Source organism: Oratosquilla oratoria, chromosome 41, assembly GCF_046742065.1.
Source record: "Oratosquilla oratoria isolate Oo_2021 chromosome 41, ASM4674206v1, whole genome shotgun sequence".
Classification (NCBI taxonomy): domain Eukaryota; kingdom Metazoa; phylum Arthropoda; class Malacostraca; order Stomatopoda; family Squillidae; genus Oratosquilla; species Oratosquilla oratoria.
This window is the reverse complement of record NC_134817.1, coordinates 7,085,376-7,096,620: the sequence shown is the minus strand read 5'-3', so window position 1 is coordinate 7,096,620 and position 11,245 is coordinate 7,085,376. Positions and strand designations below refer to the sequence as shown.

Sequence of the window (11,245 nt, the reverse complement as noted above, 5' to 3'; positions counted from 1 at the left end):
CCAAACAACATGGCATTGAATGGTGAGAAATTTGAACTTCTACGCTATGGGAGAAATGAAGACCTCAAAAACTCCACAAGCTACAAGTATAACAGCCAACTCATCAAAGAAAAAGAGCATGTCAAAGACCTGGGAGTATACATGAGCGATGATGCAACATTCTCACACCACATCAACAAAGTAATAGAAGCAGGAAGAAACTTGAGTGGGTGGGTACTCAGAACTTTCAACTCCAGAGAAGGGCAGTGCCTGAAGACCCTATGGAAGTGTCTGGTAGTCCCAAGGCTTGAGTACTGCTGCCAGCTATGGTCTCCATACAAAATACATGAAATAGCCAACCTAGAAGCTATCCAGTGTTCCTTCACTGCAAAAATTCAGGGAGTACAGCACCTAAACTATTGGGAAAGACTAAGCCAGTTAAAACTGTACTCTCTGCAGAGGAGAAGGGAACGGTACATAATTATTTATATGTGGAAAATCCTAGAGGGCAGAGTGCCAAATGTGGGGATAGTGTCAAACTATCATCTTAGAAAAGGAAGACTGCTTCATAAAGGGTACTGTAGGCTCCGTACAAAGAGTGAGGACAATAAAACACAACTCCTTCACTCACAATGGACCCCATTTCTTCAACTGCCTCCCAAGAGATCTCCGGGACCAGACAGATACTAGCCCGGAGACCTTCAAGAGAAAGCTGGACAAATGGCTGGATGGGTTACCAGACCATCCACTGATACCAGGATACCCCTACAGCCACCACAACACCCTGCCAGAAGCAGTACAGAACCAAGGACAACTTGGAACGTGCGGAAGCCGACTTCAGCCGTGTCATTAACAGACAAAATTACCGAAAGTATACCGAAAGTGACTGGGTGACATCGACAAATACATAGGCTCCTGTTCTCACCTCTTTTGCTGATGACACAAACATCAGCCACACAGTGACCAGCCAAGAGGACGTAAACCACCTACAAGAGGACCTCAACAAGGTGTACACCTGGGATCCAGAAAACAATATGCAGTTCAATGAAGGAAAATTTGAAATGCTGAGATGTGGTCCATACCAAGACATCAAGCGGGAAACTGCTCTGCACACTGAGGGGGACTTAGTCATCCCCCCAAAGATGCATGTAAAATGCCTGGGAGTCCACCTCAGCGACGACACCAGCTTTCATCATCACATTGATGAAACAATCAAGAAAGCCAAGGGAATGGCAAGCTGGGTACTCCGTACTTTCTCATCAAGGGAACCACAGGTTATGCTAACCCTATGGAAGGCCCTAGTCCAACCCACACTAGACTACTGCAGTCAATTGTGGTCACCCCATAAAAGGGGAAATCCAGCGACTGGAAGCAGTTCAAAGAAGCTTCACCCAGCAGATCCTTGGGATGAGGGAACTAAATTACTGGGACCACCTCAAGGAACTCAATCTGTTCTCCCAACAAAGGAGGAGGGACCGGTACAGGGCCATCTACCTGTGGAAGATCCTGGAAAAGCAAACACCAGACCCCACAAACTCCTCTACACTGCACTCACAATACAATAAACGAACAGGTTACAGGGCGGATGTGCAAAAGAACCCTTCCAACCAAAGCCCCTGAGCGAATCAAGACTTTACTTGCTGCCAGCCTGGGGCACGAAGGACCAAGGATCTTCAATGCACTCCCTAAACAAGTAAGAGACATAACAGGCTGCACGGTGGACACATTTAAGGCTGGCCTGGACAAATACTTAAAGTCCTTACCTGATGAACCACCGGTACCAGGCTATACAGACAACTGTCGGGCAGCCTCAAACTCCATCCCAGTTCAAGTGGACCTACTAACTAGGAACGCCAAAACCGGATTCAGCGGCAGATCACCGTGACTGTGAGGGATCAACCTCAGAACAACACCAAGTAAACCAAGCAAGTAAGCAAGTAAACCAAGTAAGGTATTACTCATGATTGTCTCTGGTCCCCATAACCCCCTACGTATGTTGTCTGTGTGACTTGGTGTGGAATAACAATCTGATGAGGACCACAATGGAAATAAGCGAACATGCTTTTTAAGTTATCCTCGGCAATTTGCAATTATTATTCCGAACTATGTGTTCTTGTCATTATTTGCACTTCATGTACATTGATTCATTGCCAAATAAAGTCTATCTATCGAACCCCGATGTAAGCAAACGTAAGTTGCCTTGGCGTTTTGTTTACATCGCGGTTCGATAGATTGACGCCAGATGACTCTGGTTCGTGACTGGATTTTGAGTCGTTGTTTTAATTCATTTTGGCTAATTCCGTGTTAATACAATTGACAAGCACTGCAGAGATATCATTTCGGACACTCACGATCACTCCCCACTCCTACAATACAAACCACGATTCCTTTTTCGTCGTAAATACACTCTTGGTCTCGCGACGACGAAGACGACAGAGATGTTTATGGCGGGAAGGCTCATATTAGTGTGTGTTTCCGCACAAGCTTATCAAGTTTTCCGACCCGCCTTTCTTATCTCTCCCTCTGACCTTAGTGTATTTAATACATTAGAAACCGTTGAGCCTTTGACGTTGTAAGTCATGAGTGGTCCAGAGTCGAGCGATTTCGAGTGGGTGCTATCTAGTGATGAAGATGAATTCAGTGATGATTTACCTAATGAAGATGAACAAGTGGTCAGTGATGGGTGGCAATTATTCTCTGATCCATTTAGTGATGTACGTCCTGATGATGTGCCTCCCCTCACTACCTTATATGAAGGTATAAATGAAGCCTTGGAAGGCTATACCTGTAACACACCATTAGATGCCTTCACATTGTTTTTTAGTGAAAAGGTGATAAAAAAGTTATGCCAGTGGATAAATGAAAAAGCAGAAATCTTTTTCGATGTACACCCAGAAAAAAGGCGGAGTATACACAATCTTACATGGAGGGAAGTGACGAAAGGTGACCTATACACTTTCTTAGCCCTTGTGTTAGCAATGGGAGTGAATCAACTTCCTCAGACAAACGATTACTGGGCAAATGACTGGGTGAAAACTGGATCACCCGTGTTTTGTTCCGAGGTGATGAGCAGAGACAGATTTTATAGCATAATGAAGTTCTTGTGCTTTTCACCACCTGCAGAAGTAGAAAAAACTGACCCTTGCACATGTATTGAGCCATTTATGTGCTTGCTAAGAGAAAACTGCCAGATGGTCATGAGACCTGGACGCCATGTGGCAGTTGATGAAGCCCTTATCTTGTGGAAAGGGCGGCTTCACTTTAGGCAGTATATAAAAAGTAAAAGGGCAAAATTTAGAGTGAAGCTTTACGTGTTATGTCCATCAGATAAAAATTGGAATGGCTATTCTTCGAACATATATCTCTACTACGGTAAAGATTTGGACCAGGTACAAGAGGAGTCTGCCTCCCACTTGTCTGTATCAGAGAGAATTGTTGTCCATCTGATGAAAGATTTGTTAGATGAAGGGAGGCATGTCATAACTGACAACTGGTATACTAGCCTGAGATTGGCTGAGTACCTGAAGGAAAGAACCACAATGATCACTGGTGTTGTGAGATATGGAAGAGGGCCTCCCAAGGAAGTGCAGGACATGGCACTGGAGACTCACCAAACGGCCTTTGCAAGGAAGGGCAATGTGTTGATTGTGAAATGGGCAGATAAAAAAAACACTATAGTGCTGACTACCAAGTACAATGCTGGTATGGTAGTAAAAACAAAAACCTACTATGGAAATAAAACATTAATTTATAATAAGCCACTACACATTGAAAAATACAACGAAAAGATGGGCAGTGTAGATCTGGCAGATAAACTCCTTGAACCTTACACTACACACAGAAAAGGCATGGCATGGTTCAAGAAAATCGGCATACATATGCTCTTCAGAATGGTGCTGAATGCCCACATTACGTATAAGAATTTCATTGGAGAAGACACTCCTCTGCAAGAGTATATCACTTCCTTGATTAAAGAGATCCTGCTGGAGCACAACATGGGGGCAGCTGCACTGGCATCATGTTTCACCAAGGGAAGCAAGCTTCTCAAGGCAGGGGGCTCCCATACACCTGAAGTAACACACCAGTTTGTAAAGCGGGAAACTAGAACAAAAAAACGGTGTAGAATTTGCTACCCTAAACGTAGAGAAACACTATATTACTGCCCTGGATGTGAAGGTCACCCAGGCTTGTGTTCCATGAAGCATTATAATATATGGCACAACAACCCTAAACAAAAGAGAGTGAAGCGCGTGAAGCGCTGAGATAAAAGACAATGGGTTGTAAGGCATCAGAGACAGAGGAAGAGCCCATCCCTGGTAAAAATAAACCCTCTGGTTGACGACGATGTCTTACACAAACCCCCAGGGGTGATGGAGTAATCCAGGCAAAGGCTAAACAAACCTCCTTCTTTCCCTTCACTGGAATCATCTGCTATTCCTATCCTGACCACACACATCCCCCCTCCCTCCCTATCTCTCTCTCCCTCTCCTTCTTCCGCCCTTTCTCCCTCTCCTGATAATGCATCACAGAATGTGTGTAAGAGAGAGAGAGAGATATCAGATAAGTTACCAGTCGTATGCCCTGCAGCCTATACCTCACTGCTGCTGGTTGCCCAGGGAGGGAAGGAGGGAGAAAGTGAGTTCAGGGGGGGAAAGCAAGCGCATATCTATCTTTGTCACCTCCATCCCTTCCGCTGCCCTCCCACCCAAGTGCCCAGCTCTGAGAGAGAGAGAGAGAGCTTTACCCAATGAGACTTCCTCATTTTAGATAGAGGGTGGGGCATATTGTAGCTCATTATCGTGATTTGTGGGAACAAGGATGGTGGGAGGAGAAACAGAATCTCAAGTACAGCATACGGAGTCTTTACTTACTACCAGAACAATATACGGGATAACGCAACAAGAAGATTTGCCAACTGTCCCATATTCAGTGAGCATTCTACAGGCAACAAATTTAAGGTGAAGATCAAGCAAGCATTGTAGTTGTTTTGTTGTATATTAATACAGTGAGTCCTCATTATACGGTACATATGCATTCCTGAAAACCTTACCACAAATTGAAATTACCATATACCGAACCCAAGTTTCGACTTATAGCAGACGTACCTTCTCCCTGCTCTTTCCTCTTCAAAATATCTAATTTTACCTCCAAAACACGAACGGATACCATATCTGTGAATTTTTCTTACCATAGATAGAATCGAGCAGTAATTACCAAATACCATAACTGTGAATTTACTGGATAAAGAATTACCGTATAAGAAGGACTCACTGTATACTGTCTGGCTATATACCAAAGGTTTCTTCCTCCTTACAAGGGAGGTAGCCTGTCAATGCATGTACCTGCTCCCACCTATTCCATTCCATTCCACCACTCTTATTTCCCTCTCATCTTAGCTCTTGATGGATGAAGTCATCCCTGTCTCCTGCCTACTGCTCGGGCAAGACAAATAATGTAGCAAGACACAGTACATCCACAACAGGGCTGCTTCACTTACACGGCAACCCTCCCTCCTCATCTCCTCATAACCCTCCTCATATCATACATGTGTACATATACCAAGGCTGCTTCATTTAATCAGTGACCTCCCTTTCCATTCCGTCATGCAGAAAAAAAGAAGACTGGGAGAAATCCATTTGGGCTGCATCAAAACATCATTCACACATACTACCTCACCCCCATCCCCCACCCACTCCCTTCTATACATCCCAGCATCATCCATACACAACCATTCTCCTCTCCTGTCTTCTCCCTTCCATCCTCAACAGACATTTTCCTCTTTCCCAACGCTCCATTTACCACATCCACCCATCTCATCCTTGGTTGCCCCCCTCATGTTCATTCCTTCCACTAATCTTTCTTCACTCATCAACTTTATCTTCCAACTCCCTTTTCACCCCTACTCTCCTTTTCACCTCGATTCTCACTCTGTCCAGCCTAGTAACCCCTACCATACTTCTCAGGCATTTCATCTCGAACACATTTAAACTCCTCCTCTCATATGTTCCATATTTTTGCCCCATACAGTGCTGTCGGTACAATCACTCCTTCATACAATCTTCTCTTAGCATCCATTCCCAGATGTCTATTTCTTATTACACCTTTTACCTTTTCTTCTCTACTTGATTCACCTCCTCTTCCTCTCAATTTCCTTCCAAAACATATTTTTACTTTCAAAATTTTGTCATCCTCTTACCCCATTTCACATCTGCTCTCCTCTTTGCCTCCTTTATCTTATGCTTTACTTCTCTTTTCTTTGTACCTCTTATATGATTTTCTCATCCTATTTTGTATCTGAATGCTCGTTTCTTCTCTACAACCTTGTTTCATCATCCCACCACTCAGTACCCTTCCTTCTATTTCCTCCTGTCCTTGTTCCATACACCAAATTTGCACACCTTGTGACTCCCTCCTTGAACCATCCTATTCTTCTGCTCTGTCCTTCTCCCTTTCACTCTTCTCTTAGCTTCTTCTTATATTCCTTTTCTTTCTCATTTACTCCAATCACCTCCCTACATTCTGTCCTTTTCCTCTTTATTCCCCAATCTCAACATACCTTCCACCAAAAAATTTTCTAATATTCCCCCACTCTTTCCCCTTAGAACATGTACATCCAAAACTTTTCATCCTCTTCTCCTGATTACCACTATGTAGTTCATTAAAGATCTACCACCCTTTCCCATATGTACTTATGCTTGACTTTCTTCCTAAACATTGTATTTGCTATCATCAACTCTCTTTCTAGACATATCTCCACCATCAGCTTTCCACTATGATTTTTCATGGAACTCCACTTCCCAACCACTCCATCTGTTGGTTCATTTCTTATCCTAGCACTAAGGTTTCCCAGTACCACTACATTGACATTTCTCCCTAAACCCTCTATGCATTCATTTAAATCAATCCAAAAAGCCTCCCTTTCCTCTACACTCATCTCACTACCAGGCCCATATGCACTTACAAAAACCCACATCTCCTTTCCCAGTTTCACCTTCATCCACATTAACCTTGAAGAAACCTTCTACTCCACCACACATTTACCTATCTTTTCACTTGCTAGTATAGCCACCCCTTCTTTCCCTCATCCTCTCTTAACTCCAGACACACTGCCAATTACGCTTCCAAACTCAAACTCGTCCCTCCCTTTCAACTTAGTTTCACTCATTACCAACATATCCATCTTTCTTCTCACAAACATACTGCCTATCTCTTATCTTTTACTCTCATCTGTACCACATCCACACATATTAAAAGACCCAAACCTTAGGGTTCTGGTTGGAAAACTCCTCCCAGATTCTCATGCCTTTACTTTTTTTAGGTTACAGGGAATAGGATGAATAGGCCCATCCCCGTCCCATTTTTGTCGCCTTTTATGACTCAAGTGGGAACATTTGGTGGCAGTATTCTTCCCTACTGCAGGGTATGTTGAAAAAAGGAAATTAATATTCAGAGAAGTGGTACAGGACAGTATGAAGAGTGGAGGGACAGCATTACAGAGGGACAGTCACAGTATAATAAAATCCCATCATTTCTCTATGAATAGAGGTTTCCTCTATCGCAGACAAAATGTGCGGCTCTGGTCTATAGGGGCACTCCATATAGACCATAAAGTATCAGCTGCATGCTACCAAGCTCACAGCCTCTTTTATATTAATGTACATACTAAAAGACACGTAAGACAGGGCACCTCATCCTACAATGCTGTACTGTAATATTACAAGTACCTACACAACAGTACAATATTTTTTCCCCATGTGACTTATGGGCCTGCCCAGTGGCTGCTGCTAGTTATGTGGGAATTATGGGGCCCCTGTAAGCAAGACCTGAGGTACCAGACTGACTGACCAGAAGTCAAAACAATACACTTGCCCCACATTCGTCTCATCTTTATCCCGAAACCCATTCATTGCCCCTCTCATCTAAGCATACAGACGCTCCTCAACTTACATTTTAGTTACGTTCCAAACGGCCGAACGTAACGTGAAAATGAACGTAAGTTGTTACTGTACGTTCCAGTAATGTATGACCGTTCATACTGTACTATACATCCATAAATTCTGTTACTGTATCTTATAAAACACCCCTAAATCATTAATTATAAACATAACATTGTAAAATAATAACATTAATTTCAAATAAATTAAATTCAAGCAACATAAAGTGAGATGGTGGAGGAGGAGGAGGAGGCAAGGCACATTCAGTCTGTCGTTTGTGCCATGTAAACAATGGACGCAGCATCATATGTGTAAGTATAGTTTGAATGCCTCATACTACATAAAATCGTAAAAACGTAAAACGAATGAACGTAAGTAGAGGAGTGTCTGTATTCCATATTATGCTTCTTAGTAGCTTCTTGCCATATATACCTAATTCAATTTTATATATAAGTCTGCCTTTTTTTTTCAGTTTGAATGATATTTCCAGCCAGGTTGCACAGTGGTAGCTTCTATGTTTGCTCCCATCACATTCCCACCTGCCTCAGTTATGGTATTTAGGGAAAGACCCGACGGAGCTCAGGTTTGCATAATATTGTACCATTGTTTTACTGATTTGTCATGATTTTCCTGTGGTTGATATTTGCTCAGGGCTAGATTATCTCTGTTGGAGTTTAGCTTAGGGTTGCATATGCAAATTAATTGAATCCATAAAATGACCGTTGTCTTGTGCATCAGGACTTGGTGGCTACTGGCTCGTTATACTCTATGGATCCAGACCGGGTGGTGTGCAAGTGGGCAGTGCTGAGTGGTCATCCCTTTAAGGTAAGTGATTTCTCCATTTTCTCTTGAAGGAATTTCTAGTTCATCTGTGATCCCCTTGATACTTGCAGTTTTAATAAAGGCCTATTTTACCACCTGCAACTAACACCTAATTTTTTGCAGATCAACCACAAAACGGCAGTAGTCAGATATCTGTTTTTCAACCGAGATGATGTTGCATGGTTCAAACCAGTAGAACTCCGAACTAAGTATGGTAGAAGAGGCCACATCAAGGAACCTCTAGGTAAGATATTTGGTAGTTTAACATTTTTGTTGGATGCTATGCCCTCAAATCCCATGAATCTTGGGTATCTAAACATGCGAGAAAAAATAGTTAACAGTCCCTATCTCATTACTGTACATAATATAGTTTGCTCATATCATTTCAGGCACTCATGGTCACATGAAGTGTTTCTTTGACGGCCAGCTCAGGTCTCAAGATACAGTTTTGATGAATTTGTATAAACGGATGTTTCCAAAATGGAACTTTGACCCACACGTATCCAGACCACCTCCTCTCTTCACATTCAAAACTTGTGAGGATATTACGGGAGACATATTTGAAGAAGATCCAAGTGCAAAAAGAGCAAAGAAAGTTCATTTCCATCATCCAATGAAACTTAAATCATAAGCTTTAATATAAACTAGATATATAATAGCATTTCATCATCCTCACATAAACGAGTTTTGCTAACATGTATAAAATTTTAATTTTGTTAAAAGTTGGAAGACCTGACCAAGAGGATATCGATTTATATTGTTATGCATGTGTGCAAGTTTTTCCAATTAACAGGCTGCAGTTATGTCGTAAAACTGTTAATTGAAAACTGAAATCTATTTATTAAAGTTTATGATGTATATGTGTGTTTAATTTCCAATAAAACATACATGACTGTCCCCACTCTCAAATCTGGGACATGTCATCAAAGCTCTTATATACACTAATAACCTAATAATGATGGCCCAACACTGCAACTACAAGGATACACATTTGCTGTCCCTCCACTCATTGTTACTGTCACATACCCTTTCGCTGTTTTTTTTTTTTTTTTTTTTTTTTTTTCCCTCCCATACCCTGTGGCGGGGTAAAGAATACTGCCACCAAGCTTCCCACTCGAGTCATACGAAGCGACAAAAAATGGGACGGGGATAAGACTAGACATCCTTCTCCCTGTAGCCCCAAAGGGGACATTCCTAAAAAAAAAAAAAGGCATAAGAGGGTCTAGGAGCTTTCCAACCAGTGCCCTTAGGTTTGAGTCTTTTAATGTGTATGGATGTGGTACAGATGAGAGTAAAAGGGAAGAGATAGGCATTATGTTTGAGAAGATGTGTTGGCATTGAGTGAAACTAAGTTGAGGGGGAGGGGTGAGTGAGTTCAGGAGTGTAGTTAGGAGATTCTCAGGAGTGGAAGACAAGAGAGAGAATGGGTGGCTATACTAGTAAGTGAAGAGATAGGTAAGATTATAGTGGAGTGGAACGAGGTTTCTTCAAGGTTAATGTGGATGAAGGTGAAACTGGGAAGGGAGGTGTGGGTTTGTTAGTGCATATGGGCCAGGTAGTGAGAAGAGTGTAAAGGAAAGTGAGGCTTTTTGGATGGATTTAAATGAGTACATAGAGGGATTAGGGAGAAATGTCAATGTAGTGGTATTGGGAGAGCTTAATGCTAGGGTAGAAAATGAACCAACAGATGGAATGGTTGGAAAGTGTGGAGTTCCAGGAAAAAATCATAGTGGAGAGTTGATGGCGGAGATTTGTCAAGAGTTGATGATAGCAAATACAATGTTTAGGAAGAAAGATGAGCATAAGTACACATGGGAGAGGATGGTAGATAGAGCATTAATAGACTATATAGTGGTAACCAGGAGAATAGTAGTAAGAGTTAAGGATGTACATGTTCTATGGGGAGAGAGTGGAGGAATATCAGGTAAGTTGAGAGTGGAGAAAGAAGAAACAGAAAGTAGGGAGGTGCTTAGAGTGAACTGCTTAAATAAGAAAGAAAAGGAGTGCAAGAAAAAGATGAGAGAAGAGTGGGGGGGAGTGAAGAAAAGAGTAGAAATAGGAGTAGAGGAGGAATGGGGATGGTTCAAGGAGGGAGTCCCAGGGTGTGCACAGATAGTGCGTGGAACAAGGAGGACAGGAGGAAATAGAAGGGTAGTGACTAGTGGGATGAGGAAGCAAAAAAGGTTGTAGAAGAGAAGTGAGCTTTCACAGATTGGTTATAAAATAGGACAAGGGAATCATATGAGAGGTGCAAAGAAGAGAAAAGAAGTAAAGCATAAGATAAAGAATGCAATGAGGTAAGAGTATGACAGAAAATTTAATTTTTTTTTCTTTTTTTTAAGAAATTAAAAGAGCAAGAGGAGGTGAATCAAGTTGAGAAGAAAAGGTAAAAGGTGCAGATGGAGAGACGATAATGGAAAAGAAGGCAGTAAGAGCAAGATGGGCAGAGTATTTTAGGGAGTTGCTAAATGTGAAGGAGGATAGGGAGGGAAAGGTAGTTGCAGTGTGAA

At 42.2% G+C, this 11,245-nt stretch overlaps 1 protein-coding gene across 2 annotated transcripts; it reads left to right on the top strand.

Moving 5' to 3' along the window:
* Window positions 1-1,769: 1,769 nt before the first annotated feature.
* LOC143020929 (pre-rRNA-processing protein TSR1 homolog) lies at window positions 1,770-9,593 on the top strand. 2 transcript variants are annotated; one of them, XM_076177882.1, is made up of 5 exons: window positions 1,770-1,908; window positions 8,386-8,496; window positions 8,652-8,738; window positions 8,859-8,979; window positions 9,125-9,593. In XM_076177882.1, exons 2-5 carry the CDS (start codon window positions 8,428-8,430, stop codon window positions 9,364-9,366), a joined length of 519 nt encoding a protein of 172 aa, XP_076033997.1. In that variant the 5' UTR covers window positions 1,770-1,908; window positions 8,386-8,427; the 3' UTR covers window positions 9,367-9,593. The 2 variants fall into 2 exon arrangements, with proteins under 2 accessions (XP_076033997.1, XP_076033996.1); XM_076177881.1 differs by lacking the exon at window positions 1,770-1,908 and adding an exon at window positions 4,370-4,937.
* Window positions 9,594-11,245: the final 1,652 nt, after the last annotated feature.